We start from the raw sequence: 22,718 nt of genomic DNA, 5'->3' as shown, positions 1-22,718 counted from the left end.
ATCAGGACCGCTGAGTGGGATCATTCTTCCAATGTATCACTGTGTCTGGTCTTTCCAGTCCTGTCTGTCTGTGTGCTGAGGTCTGGGATTCTACTGTTCAAGCCAGTGTGTCTGCAGTAGGGAAATGTGTCAGAGGACGGGAGTTACCTACAGCCACAGGCAACCTAGAGAGTAGTCTGATCAGAGAGCTGGGTGTCTCTCACATGCTAAGGAGACATGGCGGGGGATATTGTGGTGGGGATACTCTATCATTTAGTACTACCTCTTCTTCTGCTTGCAGGTAAGTTGGGTTTGGAAGAATGTAAGTTAAGAATTCAAGTGTTAGGTAATAATACAGCAGGATGGTGGACTTGTTAGTTATTTATGTCATAGCAGTGGTTTTTCCAGTTCAATTGAGAGATTTTGCTTTGATAAAGTGCTTAAAGAATACTGCTAGAAACACCATTTTGGATACTTTACAAAAAGCACAGATAATGTATGTGAGACATGTTGTCTGGGGGAATGCGCAGATTAAGCCATTATTTCTTGTTTCCCCTGATGGTAATTCTTTGAGTGGACACAGAAACATTGTAATAATGTGAGCATGTAGTCATTGAGTAAATTGTGCCATAAAACTGTAATGGGAAATAAAATGTTTGAGTTGTTGAATAGTATGTTTATTGTATTGTTCTGTTCTCAACAGTACAATATTGAGCATGTGAGTTCAGAGATGTGTGTAATTGTGCACTAAAATCAGATAACTTTGAACTTTCCAGATTGTGGAATTTTCACTTTGCCCTCAAATGACATCATTTCTGAGTATTCCAAAGGAGCATGTTGACAACTGGCCATGCCTCTCATAATGTTATATCAAGGATACAAAATCAACTCTGACCAAAATATTATTGCAGATCATTTTATGATGTTTTTAGCTGTTGTATAAGAAAGAAAAAATAAACAAACAGGGAAACTTTTGCCTTTCACCTTTAAGACACATTTTCCATGTTAATTGTATTTTTTTAAAGTGTATTTTCTACCGCACCATCAAGTAAAGAAAATCAAGATTCCAAGTAATTTCAATAAGAAAGAAATATAATACTAATTAAATTATACTTTGTGTTTTGTATTATTAAAAGTTTTAAGTTCAAACTAGGATCCATGATTTTGTTGTCCGTTTCATTGGCATTGTTGGTTGAAGAAGACCAACAATAAAATAAAATGTGGTGTGACTAGTAAGCAGCATTGTTTTTTTAGCTAGCTACTTGTTAACTGTGTGATGGGGCTTTGTTCAGTCCAACACGTATGCATTTTGTACTAGTAGGTGCAATGGATCAGAGCATTCTATTACCAATGCCTTTTCTCTTTGGTGGATGAAACAGTAGGCTATTTATTTCTAGCAGCTGTTGATTAATTATGGGTTTCTGTTTCAACTGTGCTTATTTGGATTTTCCATAAGATGGACTCAACATAATGAACAATCACATAAAATACAGCACCCAAGACAAAAATTACAGTATATACCTATATATTATATTGTACATACAAATAAACATCCATGTAAAATCTTTGTTATCTCTCCATAGCGTCATCCTTCCGGTACAATGGTCTGTCTGTGGTGTATTTCCTTTTCCTGCTCATCCTTCCCCTGCTGCCAAACCCCTCTCTCACCTCCATGCAAGGTAAGACCTCAGAGGAACACCACTGGGTCTGAAATGGCACCTCAAGTTCTAGACTATAAACAATAAGGCACATTTTATTCCAAGTTACACTGTCTTTTGTTCTATGCTACAGGGTCCTCTATATGTTTTAATGTTTGCTAACAAACACCATGTTTGATCAATGTGGCCCTTGGGAGACAAATCATTTTAATGTTCATGTTTATTGGGCTGCCTGTCTATTATTTCCAGAATAGTGTTAAATTACACTCACAGGGTTCTTCGGTTTGTCCACATTGGGGAACCCTTTTTGGTGCTAGGTAGAACCCTTTGCAAAGGTTCCTACCTAGAACCCTCTATGTAGGGTTCTCATAGATCCCTCTGTATAAGGTTCTGCCTGGATCCCTCTATGAAAGGTTCTACCAAGAACCATTTTATAATCTAAAGATTCTTACTAGAACCATCTATGCAGGGTTCTACCGATAACCGTTTTTATCTTTGGAGGGTTCTTCCTAGAACCGTCTATGAATGGTTCCACCAGCCTCATTAGCCTTTAAAATAACATTCTTTAGAACAATAATTAGATATATCAAAATGCCTTTATTTGAGGGCCTGCTTATACCTTAACACATCTGGCTTGGAAGTCACATTATGCTGGCTTGCAAATAGATGTGTAATTCCTACTGGATTCTAGCCAGAGTTAGGATATCCAACAAATTGAAATTTTTATCATCCGCAACCTGCATTCAGAATGATTGCTAGGGTAGGGAAGATTGAATACTGAGAGTACCTCAATCATCTAAACTAGAACTACAATCCCAGTAACGGGCATAATAAGTTGTGTGTAATAAGTACTAACAGATTGGATTAGTTTAAAAAAGGTGATTTATCTTTGTGTATCATAAAATGTATCAACCAATCAATGTACATGCAAAAACACAGATATTAAAACAAACAATTCTGAAAATAACCCACAATAGAGCATGCTGGGAAATATGGCTCCATGTAGAACCGTTCTTGCCTTCCAAAGAACCCTTCTTTCCTTTCAAAAAATCATTCTTGCCTTCCAAACAATCATCGTAGGATGTTAAAGGTTCTAGGTAGGACCCTTTGCCTTAGAAAGAACCCTTGTCTTCCAAAAAGGGTTCTTCAGATAAAAACAGTTCTAGGTAGAACCCTATCCCTCCACAAAGAACCCTTTTGGAACCCTTTTTTTCTAAGAGTGTTGCAGTGTGTGCATGTGTGTGTGTGTTGTGTGTGCAAGTTTGTGTGATTCCTCAACTCATATTGACCAACATACAAACGTGTGTGCATTCTATTGTATGTTTATCAATAAAGTTGATGAATTAAAATATTGTCTGTGTACTTTGTAAAGGGATGTAGCCAGTATGGCCTGATCTATAATGTATAACCTACTAATTACATACTGTAGTGGGATGAAATGTTGTGGTGTCAGCGTTTGCGAGACGGTTGCATGCGGGACTGTTAGCCTTTTTCTCTTTAAAAGCTTTGTTGATCATTTTTCAATCTTTGTCCTGCTAATATGACACCACCCCTGGGTTGAGTGGTCAGGGGTGGGGTGCAGAGATTAAACACATCATACTGAAGCAGAATTGACCGGCCTTCACTTAGTAGAGCAGAAATGAAACAAAGCTTTTAGTAAAAACCCGGGCATCGGAAGCCCATTTGCTGGCTCAGCTAATGCTGCACCATTCCACCAGGCCTTGTTTTCACTCTTCTCTCTTAATTATAGGGGTCAGCCTCTGTTAATATGCCACTGATGTCTTACTGCTCTGTTCTGTTCGGTTATTGCCTACAAAGGAAATTGTTGGCTTTTGTTTTTTCAAGAACACCCCCTTAATATAAAGAAAAGAGCATTATAAATCTTTGTCTTCATAGATTCTGTATCTATTCGATGTACACACACAATTAAACTGAAACCAAATGTCTTTGTTATGTACAACTGTTATCTTTTTTTGATTGAATTTGTTCTGCTGTTCAGGGGAATCCAGAACCGTGAAGCCTACTTTATTAAACTATCAATCACAGAAACTGCTCTTAAGACACAGAATGACTCAGTGGTTTAAATACTGCTGTTAGGCATCCTTTGGGAAGGCAGAATGTGACCATCCTCGTTTAGTAAGCACAGCTCACTATGTATCTGTAAGTACAGAGACCTATAGTATCTGCATTCCCACAGTAGACTCTACCACTAGCCTCAGCCATTAAGATGGGGGAAAATTGAGTAAAAAAGGCCATTAAAAGTAAGCCTAATTACATGTAGTTTAATTTTGTCATTCATTTTTTATTTAACCAGGCAAGTTAGTTAAGAACAAATTCTTACTTTCAATGACAGCCTAGGAACAGTGGGTTAACTGCCTTGTTCAGGGGCAGAATGACAGATTTGAGCCTTGTCAGCTCGGGGATTTGATCTTGCAACCTTTCAGGTTATGAGTCCAATGCTCTAACCACTAGGCTACCTGCCTGTGACCCCCCTATGGATGAGTAAAGTTTCCATTCTATTCTATTCTCCCCCCAATAATCTGTGTCTCTGGTCTTCTATTTCTGAAGGAAAAACAGGGAAGTTCCTGCTGCTCATCTGTTCTACCAGCGTGACGTTTCTGGCTCTCCAGTGTTTCATGCAGATCACTTTTGCCTACGTGCCTCAGTATGGTAAGATAACACCAGCCTCTATCGGCTCACTGAGTTACTAACAACAAATACTTTGAGATGCTGCTGGACAGCAACCAAAAGAGAGACAGATGTTTGCTTTAGCGTTTTCATACACGGAGAGTATAATGAACTTACTCATTCAAGAAAACATTTATGAGGGTGGATGTTGCTTTGAAATTTTGCTGATAAGACGAGACTTGATTTCTATTTGTTGTCAACAGAGAACGAATATTGGGAGAATATTCTCTACCATCTGGGCATTGTACGGTAGGGCAACATTTTCTTTACTTTTCAAAAACGGACTTTGGTATTTTTTCTAATGTGGGTGTTGTTAATCACTTGTTGTGTGTTGTGTCCCCAGGTTCAGTTTGGTGGATGCAGGGAACATTGTGCGTCTCTTAGCCCCTGATCTGGGGCTCTTCCTGTCAGCGCTCTTCATACTGCGCCTGATCAGGAAGCTGCTGCGCCCCACGCCCCAACTTAACCAGAACTGTATCGCACCCTCTGATCCTGAGGTATGCACACGGCCAATTTCACCTGCCTCTTTTGTTCAATTCACAGTACACAGAAGTTGAACCATTATTGTTTTAAATGAGAGTGTTAGAAATGTACATCATACATTCCAATATGTTGTAAAGAATTTGAAGGTGAGGCGCATCACTTTCTAATGCAGTATTTCAACACTTCTTCTCTAGTGGTTTGAACATGGAACTCCTTTAGATTGAATCTGTTACAAAGTAAAATGTTGTTATGTCTGTCACACTAGAGCTCTTTTGACAAGCAGGATGTGGAGATGTCCGACTCAGAGTCTGAGGTTGGCAGTGAAGTCACAGACGGCTCGTCTTATGACAGCTCAGATGAAAGCATAGCGGTGCCGGCAGCCCTTCCTCAGTTTGTCCAGAAGTTCATGGCATTTTTCCTTGGACTGCGCCTCTTGCTGTCCGCCATCATGAACACAGCAGGGAAAGTAGTGGTCACCATACTACTGGGGCTGGCAGGTACATCTCAAAAGGCTTTCCTTTCCTTGCTGTGGATTGTAATCTAATTCATTGCATTCAAAGAAGTCACTTTGGACTCTTATGTACTATTCTTGCGAGCCAGACTCAAAGTCTTGCATTGGCTCAGCCTTCTCCGCTGTATAGCCCAGCCAAATTAAGGCAACTCATTTACTATCTGCTCCCCCACACTACCATAATCTTCTCCTTTCTCCCCTTGACTGGTGCTTATCCTCATGTACCAGGCATCGCTCTGCCCTCCCTGACCTCATTGGTGTATTTCGGGACGTTCCTGGGCCTGGTGTGGTGGTGGGTTTTTCTCCACTCCCTCAGCTTGCTGCTCTTCGGTACCCTCTGTGTGATGATGGCTATATTCAGCGCCGGTCACCTGTTGAGCCTCTACCTGTACCAGCTGCCCCTGGCCCAACAGATCGTACCCCCACAGGACATCTATGCCAGGTAGGGCCACGGGACTAGGATGTAGCATCACAGGATACTGGCTGGACACTGACTATACAGATACACACAGTCCTTTTTACCATATTGGTTTGCGGGCTGAAACCCAGCCACTGAAAAACTTATTGTATTTATTCATATTGTCGAAATAGAAAATAATGACACACTCTACTACACTGGACACAGACATACACAAATCCCTGTTCAATTTCATAAACTGATACATGCCATCTATCCACTGTGAATATTGTTTGTTAACCGATCTGGTGCATCTCTCTGATTTTGTTCAGGCTGTTTGGTATAACAGCGGTCATCCAAACCAATGAGACTGAGCCATACAGTCTGGGTCTGCAGCCAGACATCAGCTGGCCTGTCTTCACCAACCCCATGGTGCTGCTGCTCCTTTATTACACACTGGTGGCTCTGCTGCACAAGTGGGTCAACATCACTGAGGAGGAGGAGGTACTTTAACTAAGACTGAGGCACCAATGCAACTAAGAGGCCTAAGTTATTGATTGTGTCCGAAATGGCACCCTATTCCCTATGTAGAATATGTGGACAACTACAAATACCTAGGTATCTAGTTAGACTGTAAACTCTCCTTCCAGACTCACATCAAACATCTCCAATCCAAAGTTAAATCTAGAATTGGCTTCCTATTTCGCAACAAAGCATCCTTCACTCATGCTGCCAAACATACCCTTGTAACACTGACCATCGTACCGATCCTCGACTTCGGCGATGTCATTTACAAAATAGCCTCCAATACCCTACTCAATAAATTAGATGCAGTCTATCACAGTGCCATCTGTTTTGTCACCAAAGCCCCATATACTACCCACCACTGCGACCTGTACGCTCCCGTTGGCTGGCCCTCACTTCATACTCATCACCAAAACCACTGGCTCCAGGTCATCTACAAAACCCTGCTAGGTAGTAAAGTCCCCCTTATCGCAGCTCGCTGGTCACCATAGCAGCACCCACCTGTAGCACGCGCTCCAGCAGGTATATCTCTCTGGTCACCACCAAAACCAATTCTTCCTTTGGCCGCCTACCCATCCAGTTCTCTGCTGCCAATGACTGGAACGAACAACAAAAATCTCTGAAACTGGAAACACTTATCTCCCTCACTAGCTTTAAGCACCAGCTGTCAGAGCAGCTCACAGATTACTGCACCTGTACATAGCCCATCTAAAATTTAGCCGAAACAACTACCTCTCCCCCTACTGTATTTATTTATTTTGCTCCTTTGCACCCCATTATTTCTATCTCTACTTTGCACATTCTTCCACTGCAAATCTACCATTCCAGTGTTTTACTTGCTGCAGTATATTGTATTTACTTTGCCACCATGGCCTTTTTTGTTGCCTTTACCCCCCTTATCTCACCTCATTTGCTCACATTGTATATATACTTATTTTTCTACTGTATTATTGACTGTATGTTTGTTTTACTCCATGTGTAACTCTGTGTTGTTGTATGTGTTAAACTGCTTTGCTTTATCTTGGCCAGGTTGCAATTGTAAATGAGAACTTGTTCTCAACTTGCCTACCTGGTTAAATAAAGGTGAAAAAAAAAATACTTCACCCCTATATGGCTAGGGCTCTATATAGTGTATAGGGTGCCATTTCATATGCAGCCAATGAGTTGTTAATGAAAGAAAAATGGGGTTTAAGTTGCTGGTTTATGCTTTACTGGACGTGTTCATTGTGTGTCAGTCATTTCATGGTGCTGTCTGTGTATTTCTGCCAGGATACTCTGGAGAAGTCTGAGAGTCCAGTAGAATCCCTTGAGGATCCCCCCAGCTTCTCCAAGGTCTTATTCATCTCAGGAGACAGATTGGAGGTGTTAAAATCTTCTACATTCCCCAATCTAGCCTCTTGTAGTGTTACCAACATGATTCTACAGATTTCTTGAACAGTTGTCTTTCTTTGTCTGTCACAGCTACTGATCAGTACGGATGATGAAGCGTACATGCCAGACGAGGAGGTACATTAACTACTTTCTGCTCTCCCAATGTACCCCAAATTGTTGTTGTTATAACTACTTTAAAGAGACTTTAAATGTCTGGTTAGACACTGTAAATTTGATGTGCATCACTTATCTTCAAAGACAAAATTCATAGTAAACAGTTTTTCCTCTGCAGCCAATGGTTTTACTGATGAGCAGATCATGGCATGACCTGAGAGGACAGGAGATGGGGTCACTGATGGGAGCGCCAGCGGCAGGATATACAAACTGCTACCCTCCACCACAATATGAAGGAATAGACTTGGCACCCTCACAAGGTAGATGGTCACATTGTTTTGGTCACATTTTATTTGGATAGTCCGGAATGCTTATCTGTTGATAAGCACCTGCTTGCTAATGTTACGGTTAGGGTTACGGTTAGGTTTAGAATAAGGGTAAGGGTTAAGTTTAGGGTTAGATTAAAGGTGAAGGTTAGGGTTTGAGCTAGGGTTAGGATTAGTAAATAGTTGAAATGTTACTGATAGTCTGTAGAGAATCTAAAGATGGACTATCCAAATAAAGTGTTAGCGTATTATTTATATCTACCTGAATATTTTGATCTTACCCAGTCATGAATAAATGGTAGTAAACTGATATTTAATAAATATCCCTCACTAGTGTAGAAACTGACACGGCACAGTTTTAAAATATGCCAATTATATGGAATAGAAACTCTTCTAAACTCCTTCCTCCAGCTGTTTCTCCTCTCTCAGAGTCAGAGGAGTTGAAAGAGATGAGTGAGGAAGAGAAGGAGAGGAGTGAGGTGTCTATGAGTGATACAGAGACTGGTCCCACCCCTCCTGGCCCCAGTGGACTGGTTGTGTTCGGCTTGTTCATCATGAAGCACAGCTACATCAGCGCACTCATCATCATGATGGTAAACCACTTTAGTCACTGAACAATTAACTTTCCGAAAACAATTCCTTTAATAGTCTAACTAAATAGAGATCAATTACCTTCACATCTCTGTAACATAAACATGGTTATATAACTACACTAGGAGAAAAAAAGTGCTATCTACAACCTAAAAGGGTTCTTCAGATGTCCCCATAGCAAAATCCTATGAAGAACCCTTTTTGGTTCCAGGTAGAACTGTTTCAGGTTCCATGCAGAACCCATTCCTCAAAGGGTTCTCACATGGCACCCAAAAGGGTTCTCCTATGGGGACAGCTGAAGAACCCTTTTGGAACCCATTTTTCTAAGAATGTATTTAAGATGTGTAGAGTGTCAGCGGCAGGTAGCCGAGTGGTTAGAGCATTGGGACAGTAACCGAAAGGTTCAAATCTGTCGTTCTGCCCCTGAGCAAGGCGTTTAACCCACTGTTCCCCGGGTGCTGAAGATGTGGATGTCGATTAAGGCAGCCCCCCACACCTCTCTGATTCATTCTGTTGGATAACTGACTAGGTATCCCTGTGTCCTGTGTTCCTTCAACCCCTCAGGTGTGGAGCATCACCTATAACAGCTGGCTGACGTTTGCCCTGCTGGTGTGGTCGTGTCTGATCTGGATAATGCGTGACCGTCGGCGCTACGCCATGATGAGTGCTCCCTTCCTGGCAGTGTACGGCACCGTGCTGCTACTGCTTGCCTTCCTGAGCAGTCTGAGGCTGCGGAGGGACGAGCTTTACCCTGACCTAGCCCACGCTGTGCTGGTAGATTTTGACATGGCCAGTTACCCAGCACCCCCCGTCCACCTGGGAGCCAAGGTGTTCTACGCCTTTAGCTTCTTGCTTCTGTTCCGTCAACAACTGAAGGAGAAACAGGAAGAGCAGGATCTGAAGGAGTCAGAAGAGTCTCTGGATGAAGTCAAAGTGCTACCACGTCTGGACTCTTCTCCTTTTATGCATACTTTATGGATTCAAACTGATAAAGTCACGTTCTCTAATACAGCAACAAATGCATTAGAAATGAACATTATATTGTACCCAGGTGTCTGTAACATTCTTCACTGAACAGTGCTCTAACCCACAGAGGTGTTTGACCCTTTGAACCAGTTCTATGTTGTGTTCCTCCTCTCCCTCAGCGGATGAAGGTGATACCTCCCTCGTAATGGAGATGCTGGGTTCAGCGGTCAAGGGAACCCTGGTGAAGTACTGGATCCTGTTCTGCTGCTCCATGTTCTTTGTGGTCAGCTTCTCCGGGAAGGTGATGGTCTACAAGATCCTCTACATTGTGCTGTTCCTCTTCTGTGTCGTCCTCTATCAGGTGGGCCTCATACTTACTTCTAGATAATGTTAAACCAATGTTGTTGTGTACACTACACAGGAAATACCATATGGATTGTGCTATATGAATAAAGTTTCTTTATATAAGATTCTATCTACAATGTTATTAAAAAGAGAAGGGTGAAACTGAGTGAAAGATTGTGTCAAATGAAAAGGAAAACGGCTGTGAAATTGTTTGATTTAAGAGCCGTAAAATCTACTTGAACAAAAAGTTAATTTCAGACCCTCGCTCTGTAAATACAGTACCTTATCACTGACCCCACTCACCCTTACACAGTATGATTGTCTGACACGCTAGTGATGCTACTGATATGGTAATTAACTAACTAACTAACTAATAGTCATCATTAGCTGTTTACGGCACTTAAGAAGCGAAGAGGGTCAACAAAAGTTATGGCACATTTACTGCCCCTTCGCATCCAATACCTCAACGACAGCTTGAGACTCTCATCAATACAGATCCGGTTATGAATATTGATCCTACTTCGTAAACACAGACACAAAACATTTATGCTGCTGTTTTCCTGGTTTCCCTCCCCATCTTGTATTTCTGCTGACCTTTTAGCTCTGAGCACTTACAGAAGCTTAATGGCTTAACTACAACCTCACACCACACATACTGTAAGGAAGCCAAGATGACCCTTTTGTTTATCATTGCCAGCAGCATAGTTGTTTCACATACAGTCTGACTGAGGGTAAATACACTGCTCAAAAAAATAAAGGGAACACTTAAACAACACAATGTAACTCCAAGTCAATCACACTTCTGTGAAATCAAACTGTCCATTTAGGAAGCAACACTGATTGACAATACATTTCACATGCTGTTGTGCAAATGGAATAGACAACAGGTGGAAATTATAGGCAATTAGCAAGACACCCCCAATAAAGGAGTGGTTCTGCAGGTGGGGACCACAGACCACTTCTCCGTTCCTATGCTTTCTGGCTGATGTTTTGGTCACTTTTGAATGCTGGCGGTGCTTTCACTCTAGTGGTAGCATGAGACGGAGTCTACAACCCACACAATTGGCTCAGGTAGTGCAGCTCATCCAGGATGGAACATCAATGCGAGCTGTGGCAAGAAGGTTTGCTGTGTCTGTCAGCGTAGTGTCCAGAGCATGGAGGCGCTACCAGGAGACAGGCCAGTACATCAGGAGATGTGGAGGAGGCCATAGGAGGGCAACAACCCAGCAGCAGGCCCGCTACCTCCACCTTTGTGCAAGGAGGAGCAGGAGGAGCACTGCCAGAGCCCTGCAAAATGACCTCCAGCAGGCCACAAATGTGCATGTGTCTGCTCAAACGGTCAGAAACAGACTCCATGAGGGTGGTATGAGGGCCCGACGTCCACAGGTGGGGGTTGTTCTTACAGCCCAACACCGTGCAGGACGTTTTTCATTTGCCAGAGAACACCAAGATTGGCAAATTCGCCACTGGCGCCCTGTGCTCTTCACAGATGAAAGCAGGTTCACACTGAGCACATGTGACAGACGTGACAGTCTGGAGACGCCTTGGAGAACGTTCTGCTGCCTGCAACATCCTCCAGCATGACCGGTTTGGCGGTGGGTCAGTCATGGTGTGGGGTGGCATTTCTTTGGGGGGCCGCACAGCACTCCATGTGCTCGCCAGAGGTAGCCTGACTGCCATTAGGTACCGAGATGAGATCCTCAGACCCCTTGTGAGACCATATGCTGGTGCGGTTGGCCCTGGGTTCCTCCTAATGCAAGACAATGCTAGACCTCATGTGGCTGGAGTGTGTCAGCAGTTCCTGCAAGAGGAAGGCGTTGATGCTATGGACTGGCCCGCCCGTTCCCCAGACCTGAATCCAATTGTGCACATCTGGGACATCATGTCTCTCTCCATCCACCAACGCCACGTTGCACCACAGACTGTCCAGGAGTTGGCGGATGCTTTAGTCCAGGTCTGGGAGGAGATCCCTCAGGAGACCATCCGCCACCTCATCAGGAGCATGCGTTGTAGGGAGGTCATACAGGCACATGGAGGCCACACACACTACTGAGCCTCATTTTGACTTGTTTTAAGGACATTACATCAAAGTTAGATCAGCCTGTAGTGTGGTTTTCCACTTTAATTTTGAGTGTGACTCCAAATCCAAACCTCCATGGATTAATACATTTGATTTCCATTGATAATTTTTGTGTGATTCTGTTGTCAGCACATTCAACTATGTAAAGAAAAAACGATTTAATAAGAATATTTCATTCATTCATATCTAGGATGTTATTTTAGTGTTCCCTTTATTTTTTTGAGCAGTGTATATATTGTGCATATTGCTGCATTACATTTAATAATTTAGTTATTATTATGTAAATAAATTGTGAATGTGTAATTAACATATGAAGACAGGGGACACATTCTTTTCACATCACTTTGATACAGCTACGACTGGAAGTGATTTTCGTAGCAGGTTAGCAGAGCATTTTTGCTAACCCTAACCCTTTTCCTAGCCTTAACCTAATTCGCCCAACCTAATGCTTAAGTTTTCCTAACCTGCTAAAAAAGTAACTTCCGGTTGTACACGCTTAGAAAAAAAGGGGCTAAGTAGAACCATAAGGGGCCCTTTGGTTTGTCCCCGTAGGGGAACCTTTTTTAATGCTGTGTAGAACCCTTTGCAGAGGGTTCTATCTAGAATCCTCTATGTAGGGTTCTTCAAAGAACCCCTTGTGTATGGTTATACCTAGAACCCTGAATGAAGGGTTCTGCCTAGAACCCATTATAAAGCGGTTATCATCGAAAGGTTCTTCCTAGAACTGTCTGTGAAGGGTTCTACCGAGAACCCTTTTATCTTTGGAGGGTTCCAACAGCCTTATTAGCCTTTACAATTGCATTATTTATGATAATACATTACATATATCATAAGGCCTTTATTTGAAGGGCTAATAATACCCTAACATAGTGATGTTGCCATATCAGGCCTGCAAGTCACATTATGCTGGCTTGCAAAGTGATGTGTAATTCCTATTGGAATCCAGAGTTAGGAATTGTTAACCTCTATAAGATCTTTGTCCCTTTGTTAACCTCTACAGGATCTTTGTATTATCTTTCACCAGGTTTAGTGTGTTATATTCTCCTACATTAACTTCACATTTCCACAAACTTCAAAGTGTTTCCATTAAAATGGTATCAAGAATATTCATATCCTTGCATCAGGTCCTGAGCTACAGGCAGTTAGATTTGGGTTTGTCATTTTATGCGAAGATGGATAAAAAGGGTTGGATCCTTACCTGCAACCTGCATTCAGTTCCATGTAACACGGAACCCAAACCAACTGCGCGCGTGCGCCATCGTGCATACATTTATTTTGTCCCCCCACACCAAACGTGATCACGACACACAGGTTAAAATATCAAAACAAACTCTGAACCAATGACATTAATTTGGGGACAGGTCGAACAGCATTAAACATGTATGGCAATTTAGCTCGTAATATTATCTTGTCTTCTTAAAAGGGTTCTTCAGATCAAAACAGTTATTGGTAGAACCCTATCCCCCCGCAAATAACCCTTTATTCTAAGAGTGTAGCCATATCGAAGTGGTGTGAAAAGAGTGTTTCTCTCGAAGACTGCGATGATAAATGGGTCTGAAAAGACAACTTATTTTGTGGACGCCTGTTGTCATGAAATGTGTGTCGTAATTGAGGGAAATCAGAGAGCTTGAATGATCTTTATAAAATAACATTGGTCCCTGTGATTAGTATTTGTAGAGTGATTTGACCTTGATATCATGGTATCGATGTTACCGTTCCTCAGATCCGTTATGACGTGTGGAGGCGAGTGCTAAAGTACTTTTGGGCGGTGGTGGTGGGCTACTCCATGGTCGTCCTGATAGCCATCTACATGTACCAGTTTAAGACCGTGTCTGGCCTGTTCAGACAGATCATGGGCATGTCTGAGGAAGGGTGAGTGTGTATGGTGGCACTGTGGCCAACACTATACATTCACAGTGCTTCTTATGCCTCTATATTGTTGTAGTCACCCCAAGACTTTAAAGTGCTACAGTGATAATTGGTTCATTGAGTCATTCATTGGCCAGAAACTCCACATATCTTGTACCCTGTGTCTGAAAGTCTCCCTGATGATCCATGACTAATAACATACTGTAGGCATCCCAGCAGGTTGCTGGCACCTTAATTGGGGAGCACGGGCTCTTGGTAATGGCTGGAGCGGAATCAGTGGAATGGTACAAAATACATCAAACATATGGTTCCCATGTGTCTGACGTCATTTCATTAGTACCGTTAACACCACTGGTAGACGTTATGTGCTCAGTGCTTCCCTGTCCCTGTCCCTGTCCTCTGTCTCTGTCTCTGTCCCTGTCCCTGTCTCTGTCTCTGTCTCTGTCTCTGTCCCTGTCCCTGTCCCTGTCCTCTGTCCCTGTCCCTGTCCTCTGTCCCTGTCCCTGTCCCTGTCCTCTGTCCCTGTCCCTATCCCTGTCCTCTGTCCTCTGTCCTCTGTCCCTGTCCCTGTCCCTGTCCTGTCTCTGTCTCTGTCCCTGTCCCTGTCCTCTGTCCCTGTCCCTGTCCTCTGTCCTCTGTCCCTGTCCCTGTCCCTGTCCCTGTCCCTGTCCCTGTCCTCTGTCCCTGTCCCTGTCCCTGTCCTCTGTCCTCTGTCCCTGTCCCTGTCCTCTGTCCCTGTCCCTGTCCTATGTCCCTGTCCCTGTCCTCTGTCCCTGTCCTCTGTCCCTGTCCATGTCCTCTGTCCTCTGTCTCTGTCCCTGTCCCTGTCCCTGTCCATGTCCTCTGTCCTCTGTCTCTGTCCCTGTCCCTGTCCCTGTCCATGTCCTCTGTCCCAGTCCCTGTCCTTTGTCCCTGTCCTCTGTCCCTGTCCCTGTCCCTGTCCTCTGTCCCTGTCCCTGTCCTCTGTCCTCTGTCCCTGTCCTCTGTCCCTGTCCCTGTCCTCTGTCCCTGTCCTCTGTCCCTGTCCCCTGTCCCTGTCCCTGTCCTCTGTCCTCTGTCCTCTATCCTTGTCCTCTGTCCTCTGTCCTCTGTCCCTGTCCCTGTCCCTGTCCTCTGTCCCTGTCCTCTGTCCTCTGTCCCTGTCCCTGTCCTCTGTCCTCTGTCCCTGTCCCTGTCCTCTGTCCTCTGTCCCCTGTCCTCTGTCCCTGTCCTCTGTCCCTGTCCCTGTCCCCTGTCCCTGTCCCATGTCCCTGTCCTCTGTCCCTGTCCCTGTCCTTGTCCTCTGTCCCTGTCCTCTGTCCTCTGTCCCTGTCCTCTGTCCTCTGTCCTCTGTCCTCTGTCCTCTGTCCTCTGTCCCTGTCCTCTGTCCCTGTCCTCTGTCCTCTGTCCCTGTCCCTGTCCTCTGTCCTCTGTCCTCTGTCCCTGTCCCTGTCCTCTGTCCTCTGTCCCTGTCCTCTGTCCTCTGTCCTCTGTCCCTGTCCTCTGTCCCTGTCCCTGTCCCCTGTCCCTGTCCCTGTCCCATGTCCCTGTCCTCTGTCCCTGTCCCTGTCCTTGTCCTCTGTCCCTGTCCTCTGTCCTCTGTCCCTGTCCTCTGTCCTCTGTCCTCTGTCCCTGTCCTCTGTCCCTGTCCCTGTCCCTGTCCTCTGTCCTCTGTCCCTGTCCCTGTCCCTGTCCCTGTCCCTGTCCCTGTCCCTGTCCTCTGTCCTCTGTCCCTGTCCCTGTCCCTGTCCTCTGTCCTCTGTCCTCTGTCCCTGTCCCTGTCCCTGTCCTCTGTCCTCTGTCCCTGTCCCTGTCCCTGTCCTCTGTCCCTGTCCTCTGTCCTCTAGTCTCCGTGATCTGGGGTTGGAGCAGTACGACACTGTGGAGCTGTTTGCTCGGATCCTCCTCCCTGCAGCCTTCCTATTGGCCTGCATCCTGCAGCTACACTATTTCAACCAGGACTTCCTGGAGCTCACCAACCTGGACAACATACCTGTCCGCCAGGGACAAACCAGGTGGGACAGCTAACCTGATCACAACCCCTCGGATACTTAAGCAATAAGACCCGTGGGGTATGGTATATGGCCAATATACCATGGTTAAGGGCTGTTCTTACGCACAACGCGTAAGTGGAGTGCCTGGATACAGCCCTTAGCTGTGGTATATTTTCCATATACCACAAACCCCGGAGGTGCCTTATTGCTATAATAAACTGGTTACCAACGTAATTAGAAGAGTAAAAACAAATGTTTTGTCATACAACGTATACGGTCTGATATGCCATGGCATTCAGCCAATCAGCATTCAGGGTTCGAACCACCCAGTATATAATGTGCTTTATATCAGGGAAGAGGGAACTGCTACTAGTCCATCAAAGTGGTCCTTTCATGTCATTTTCATGCCAACTGGTATTTTTAGAGGCATTTTCTTAAAGGTCCAATGCAGCTGTTTTCATCTCAATATCAAATCATTTCTGTGTAACAATTAAGTACCTTTTTTCAATGAAAATGGTCAACAAGAAGCAAAAAAAGCTTCTTAGCAAAGAACAATTTCTCAAGCAATAATTTTGCTATGACTGTCTGGGAGTGGTCTGAGTGGGGAGGGGAAAACAGAAAACAAGCTCTTTCTTATTGGTCTATTAACTAATTTACCGTCTAGTGTGATGTCTTCCCACCAAAACAGGTTGAAATTTCAGGTGGTCTTCTCAAACAGCTCTTACACTAAATGGGCATTATCATAATCACAATTTCACGTTATTATTCCAACATCATATTGTGGAAATATATTTAATAACGTTTTTGACTACGCTGGGCCTTTAATAAAAAAAGATGTACAATGGCGTTATCAGTATAAATCTAAAAATTGAAAACGGAGTAAATTAATGTAATGATCTGATTGCTCCAATTATGTTTATTTCTTTGGAAAATCATGCTGTCATTCTCCACTCATCTCTATGTTGTGTGTCATCTATTCTGTCCATCTCTCTTCATCCAGAGAGGAAGAGCTGAGAAAATCAGTCAATGTGATAGCTGACATGTAAGAGCTGCATTTCTGTCTCTGTGAATGGCATGCTTCACACACCGTGGTTTGCCCAGTGTCTCAGAAATCTTAAACCCCCTTAGTTGGGCAAACATAAAGTATAAAAAAGGAGTCAAGCTCATGCTTTGATAATGTGTTGCAAAAATATATTTGGGTGATATCATTTCATTCCATCAGTCCATTGCGAATTCTTAAAAATGGTAACGTAATATTTTTCAGATAATTTTAAACAATGTTAGCACTCTAAGTACAATGTTCAACCTGATTTGTATCTTTCATCAGAATTAAAGAAAACATTGAAAAGTTGCAGAAACGGTACATTTTCCCGTACATTTCCTTCCTTTGCATGTATTGTATCATTGTTATACCGTATGTACTGTATATAGTGTATTACTTATTATATGACTTGCCTACCGTCTCCCTGCTAGGATGGCGAAGGAGCAGAGAAAGCAGATGAGTGAGGAGTCAGGACGTGTGGGGAGTCAGCACACGTTGGACAGTGATGGACTGTCTGCCTCATCAGAGAAGAAATCTGAGGAGGACCGGGAGGGAACAGGTGTGTGCCACTGAGATTCAGATTCTAATTCACTGTACCAGAAGTAAGCTCATTTTAACAGCACATAGACAATACAAACAAATATGCTACATAAACAGAACAGTCTGTGACATCGAGCACAGCATATCACATCTTTTATCTGACCCTGAGTCTGCTGTCCTTGTTGTGCCCGCTAGGCGCCCCAGAGGAGCGTCTGACCCAGTGGGGATTGATGGTGGACCGGGCTGGCCTGCTGCTGCTCCAGGCTCTGGCTGTCTTCCAGCGGGCTCAAGAGATAAGTTGGAGGCTGCTGGAGCTCCACAGCCTCAAGATCGTTTCTACCGGCATTATCTGGGTGTCCCTGCAAGAGGTCAGATGTCTTTATGTGACCCTGAAACTCCATGTTGTCATTGTAACTTGACCCCATTTAGAGTACATTTTATAGTGCATCTACTGCATTTACACTGCACTGATTTCACCACAAATACTGTGTAGGGGGTCTGCACTAAACATGTGCTTTCATGCTTTGCGTTCCTTTGCCCAAGGTGTCTCTGATGAACTTCCTGTTTCTGGTACTGTGGGCCTTTGCCCTGCCCTTCCCCCGGCTCCGCCCCATCGCCTCCAGTGTGTCCTCGGTCTGGGCCTGTGTCATGGTGGTGTGTAAGATGCTGTACCAGCTCAAGGTCATCAAACCTCTGGAGTACTCCTCCAACTGCACCACTGTGAGTTCACTTACCGCTAGAATGCAAAACACTGACCAAATACTGAACATTAATTATTCTGTAGCATCAATATCTACTTGATAATGGTTGACTCGTAAGGGAATTATGTCATGTTTTCGTGCATGTGTGTGTGTGCGTGCTTGCATGTATGTGTGTGTGTGTGTGTGTGTGACTATCTACATTTACAGTAGTATGCATCTCTGTTTGTGCAGAGCCTGGTGTCAGTTAATGGGACAGGGCTGGAGCTGGAGGGGAACATGGCAGAGCTGCTGAGGAGGTCTGTGCTTTATGTGAAGCCTGTTGACCCAGCCATATGGTGTGGAGAGCTGCGCAAGTGTGAAGACAGGATCCTGCCCTGTCTCAGGGTAAGACAAGCTTTTCACTCAGTGTCTGTGGTTATTTAGTAATATTGATGCCATGAAAACCATTGAAAGAGAGATATTGAGATGTATGCATTTTAATAACAGATTAATACATAATGGTAAGTATGGTACATATAAATGAATATCCTATTATTAGTGTGGTAGCTTCATTAATCTGTGGTTCTATCGTCTGAGTGTTCTTTGGTTGTGCTTTTCTTTGATGTCAGAACCACCTGATGGTGCTGGGGCTGCTGGTGTTTGAGGTGACGGTCCATAGACACCAGCTCTACTATCGCCTCCACAATGACCTCAAGGTCCCCTCCTTCAGCATCATCTTCCAAGGCATCACACGCCAGCACCTGGACCAAGGTATCCTGCCCTGCATCAAGTACTTCATCAACTACTTCTTCTACAAGTTTGGCCTGGAGGTAGAGTAGCTACAACCAATATAGCTCTTTTACTGTAGCTTCCATTTGAGATTTTGTGCTATTAATCTATATGTTTTCATTTTGAAGGATCATCATGTCACAGTGGTTGCATAGCTCTTTGAGATGGTCTTCCTGTCCCTCAGGTGTGCTTTGTGGTGGCGGTGAATGTGATTGGCCAACGGATGGATTTCTATGCGCTGCTGCACTCCTGTGCTCTGATGGCTGTTCTGTCACGACGACGCAGGAAGGCCATAGGGGAGGTGTGGCCTAAGTACTGCTGCTTCACTGCAGGACTCATGGTGCTGCAGTACCTGCTCTGTATCGGCATCCCTCCCGCTCTCTGTGTCGGTAAGGAGAGATATCTGGAGATTACAATGTACTACAGTAGTAACTACACCATAATTGATGTGTGATTAGGATTTGAGTCACACGATTGCATATTACATAGGCCTCATTCTAGAGTTACTGCCATTAAAAACATGTGCAGTTACCCTGTGATAGAATAGTAAATAGTTTATATCACTGCTTTCTTAATTTTCTCCTCTATCTGTCAGATTATCCATGGAGGACCTCCAGTCAGGCCCTGACCTCCAACCTCATCAAGTGGCTTTATCTGCCTGACTTCGCCATGCGTCCTGCCCCTTACTTCATTTTCTGTGAGTCTCTCTGTCTTCATCCCAGCAATTTCCAATTTCAGTAATTTGGGGGAAATCTCCTATTGACAATCTTTCTTGATTTACATGAAAGTATGAATGCATATCTCAAGGATTCGGGCCATTGTCTACGATACAGTGCATTTGGAAAGTATTCAGTCCCCTTCCCTTTCTCCACACGTTGTTACGTTACAGGCTTATTTTAAAATGGATTCAATAAAAAAAAGTCCTGATCAATCTACTCACCATACCCCATAATAACAAAGCGAAAACAGTTTATTTTTATTTCAGCAAATGTATTACAAATAAAAAACAAAAATAACATATTTACAAGTATTCAGACCCTTTGCTATGAGACTCTAAATTGAGCTCAGGTGCATCCTGTTTCCATTGATCATCCTTGAGATGTTTCTACAACTTGATTGGAGTCCACCTGTGGTAAATTCAATTGAGTGGACATGATTTGGAAAGGCACATACCTGTCTATATACAGGTAAGGCCCCACAGTTGACAGTGCATGTCAGAGAAAAAAACAAGCCATGAGGTGGAAGGAATTGTCCGTAGAGCTCCGAGACAGGATTGTGTCGAGGAACAGATCTGGGGAAGGGTACCAAAAAATGTCTGCAGCATTGAAGGTCCCCAAGAACACAGTGGCCTTCATCATTCTTAAATGAAAGAAGATTGGAACCACCAAGACTCTTCCTAGAGCTGGCCATCCGGCCAAACTGAGCAGGGGAGAAGGGCCTTGGTCAAGGAGGTGACCAAGATCCTGATGGAGATGGGAGAACCTTCCAGATAGACAACCATCTCTGTACCACTCCACCAATCAGGCCTTTATGGTAGGGTGGCCAGACGGAAGCCACTCCTCAGTAAAAGGCACATGACAGCCCGCTTGGAGTTTGCCAAAACGCACCTAAAGGACTCTCAGACCATGAGAAACAAGATTCTCTGGTCTGATGAAACCAAGATTGAACTCTTTGTCCTGAATGCCAAGCGTCTTAACTGTTCTTAACTGACTTAAATAAAGATTAAATAAATGGTGGTGGCGGCATTATGCTGTGGGGATGTTGTTCAGCACTAGGGACTAGGAGACTAGTCAGGATCAAGGGAAAGATGAAAGGTGCAAAGTACATAGAGATCCTTGATGAAAATCTGCTCCAGAGCACTCAGGACCTCAGACTGGGGCGAAGGTTCACCTTCCAATAGGACAACAACCCTAAGCACACTTGCCAAAACAATGCAGGAGTGGCTTCGGGACAAGTCTCTGAATGTCCTCGAGTGGCCCAGCCAGAACCAGACTTACCTGAGAGACCTGAAAGACCTAAAAATAGCTGTGCAGCAGCGCTCCACCTCCAACCTGACAGAGCTTGAGAGGATCTGCAGAGAAGAATGGGATAAACTCTACAATAACAGGTGTGCCAATCTTGTAGCATCATACTCAAGAAGACTCAAGGCTGTAATAGCTGCCAAAATGTGATTCAACAAAGTACTGAGTAAAGGGTCTGAAAACTTATGTAAATGTGATAGTACAGTTTTTATTTTTTATGAATTTGCTAAAAATTCTACAAACCTGTTTTTGCTTTGTCATTTTGGGGTATTGTGTGTAGATTGGTGAGAAAAAAACAACAATTTAGTACATTTTCGAATAAGGCTGTAAAGGTAACAAAAGAAATTCAAGTGGTCTGAATACTTTCCGAATGCCCTGTATATAGTGTGTAATGTAAATCCATTCATACAACATCAATTTGTATCTCCTACATACACTATATATATATATTACTGGTTTCGGCTATTTCAGCCAGACCCGTTGCTGACAGCCATGCAATCTCCATAGACAAACATTGGCAGTAGAATGGCCTTACTGAAGAGCTCTGTGACTTTCAACTTGGCACCGTCATAGGATGCCACTTTTCAACAAGTCAGTTCGTAAATTTCTGCCCTGGTCAACTGTAAGTGCTGTTATTGTGAAGTGGAAATGTCGAAGAACAACAAGATCACAGAACGGGACCGCCGAGTGCATAGTGCATCAAAAAATTGTCTGTCCTCAGTTGCAACACTTACTACCGAGTTATAATCTGCCTCTGGAAGCAATGTCAGCACAATAACTGTTCATCGGGAGCTTCATGAAAGGGGCTTCCATGGCCGAGCAGCCGCAGACAAGCCTAAGATCCTCATGAGCAATGTAATCGTCAGCTGGAGTGGTGCAAAGTTCACCGCCATTGGACTCTGGAGCAGTGGAAACGAGTTCTCTGTAGTGATCTGGCAGTATGATTGACGAATCTGGATTTGGCAGATGCCAGGAAAACGCTACCTGCCCAAAGTTTGGTGGAGGAGGAATAATGGTCTGCAGCTGTTTTTTATAGTTTGGGCTAGGCCCCTTAGATCCAGTGAAGGGAAATCTTAACGCTAGAGCATACATTGTATACGAATCTGTGCTTCCAACTTTGTGGCAATAGTTTGGGGAAGGCCTTTTTCTGTTTCAGCATGACAATGCACAAAGTGAGGTCCATACAGAAATGGTTTGTCAAGATCGGTGTGGAAGAACTTGACTGGCCTGTACAGAACCCTGACCTCAACCCTATCGAACACCTTTGGGATGAATTGGAACGAATTGGGATGAATTTGAACTGGCCAGGCCTAAATGCCCAACATCAGTGCCCTACCTCACTAATGCTTGTGGCTGAATTGAAGCAAGTCTTCGTAGCAATGTTCCAACATCTAGTGGAAAGCCTTCCCAAAAGAGTGGAGGCTGTTATAGCAGCAAAGGAAGGACCAACTCCATATTATTGCGCATGATTTTGGAATGAGATGTTTGACGGGCAAGTTTTCCACATACTTCTGGTCATGTAGTGTAAGTGATCAAGGCAGCCATTTTGTTTTTCTGCGTGTCCAGACGACCACCTCCTGCTCATGTGCTCATCGCTGCAGTGGAAGGTGTTTGAGGAGGAGAACCGTGCCGCGGTGCGCCTTATGGGCGGGGAGAACGTGGAGATCAGCCGCAGCTTGGACCCACGCTCCTTCAACCAGTACATCCCTGTCAACAACTTCCTCCACTGCAGGTCAGTGAACTCTCTAAGCTAGCGTGGCCGCAGACCTG

The 22,718-nt window shown here is 44.0% G+C and overlaps 1 protein-coding gene across 1 annotated transcript in view; it reads left to right on the top strand.

Annotated features, from left to right (window-relative positions):
• The first annotated feature begins 216 nt into the window (after window positions 1-216).
• The window catches only part of LOC115101873 (piezo-type mechanosensitive ion channel component 2-like), a 36,545-nt gene continuing 14,043 nt past the window's right edge, over window positions 217-22,718 (top strand). Inside the window, exons 1-26 of the mRNA XM_065006045.1 lie at window positions 217-280; window positions 1,563-1,658; window positions 4,206-4,307; window positions 4,529-4,574; window positions 4,669-4,822; window positions 5,089-5,305; window positions 5,548-5,761; window positions 6,049-6,220; window positions 7,511-7,603; window positions 7,703-7,747; window positions 7,905-8,046; window positions 8,464-8,645; window positions 9,208-9,586; window positions 9,789-9,970; window positions 13,758-13,906; window positions 15,730-15,897; window positions 16,877-16,918; window positions 17,204-17,236; window positions 17,350-17,477; window positions 17,654-17,826; window positions 18,002-18,178; window positions 18,391-18,543; window positions 18,768-18,968; window positions 19,112-19,316; window positions 19,523-19,624; window positions 22,515-22,680. Coding sequence (XP_064862117.1) covers window positions 217-280; window positions 1,563-1,658; window positions 4,206-4,307; window positions 4,529-4,574; window positions 4,669-4,822; window positions 5,089-5,305; window positions 5,548-5,761; window positions 6,049-6,220; window positions 7,511-7,603; window positions 7,703-7,747; window positions 7,905-8,046; window positions 8,464-8,645; window positions 9,208-9,586; window positions 9,789-9,970; window positions 13,758-13,906; window positions 15,730-15,897; window positions 16,877-16,918; window positions 17,204-17,236; window positions 17,350-17,477; window positions 17,654-17,826; window positions 18,002-18,178; window positions 18,391-18,543; window positions 18,768-18,968; window positions 19,112-19,316; window positions 19,523-19,624; window positions 22,515-22,680 — 3,785 coding nt within the window. The remainder of the gene's footprint in view (window positions 281-1,562; window positions 1,659-4,205; window positions 4,308-4,528; window positions 4,575-4,668; window positions 4,823-5,088; window positions 5,306-5,547; window positions 5,762-6,048; window positions 6,221-7,510; window positions 7,604-7,702; window positions 7,748-7,904; window positions 8,047-8,463; window positions 8,646-9,207; window positions 9,587-9,788; window positions 9,971-13,757; window positions 13,907-15,729; window positions 15,898-16,876; window positions 16,919-17,203; window positions 17,237-17,349; window positions 17,478-17,653; window positions 17,827-18,001; window positions 18,179-18,390; window positions 18,544-18,767; window positions 18,969-19,111; window positions 19,317-19,522; window positions 19,625-22,514; window positions 22,681-22,718) is intronic.

Source organism: Oncorhynchus nerka, linkage group LG20 (genome assembly GCF_034236695.1).
Source record: "Oncorhynchus nerka isolate Pitt River linkage group LG20, Oner_Uvic_2.0, whole genome shotgun sequence".
Lineage (NCBI taxonomy): Eukaryota > Metazoa > Chordata > Actinopteri > Salmoniformes > Salmonidae > Oncorhynchus > Oncorhynchus nerka.
Note: the sequence above shows the minus strand (reverse complement) of the source record. Positions and strands in the feature narration are given on the sequence as shown.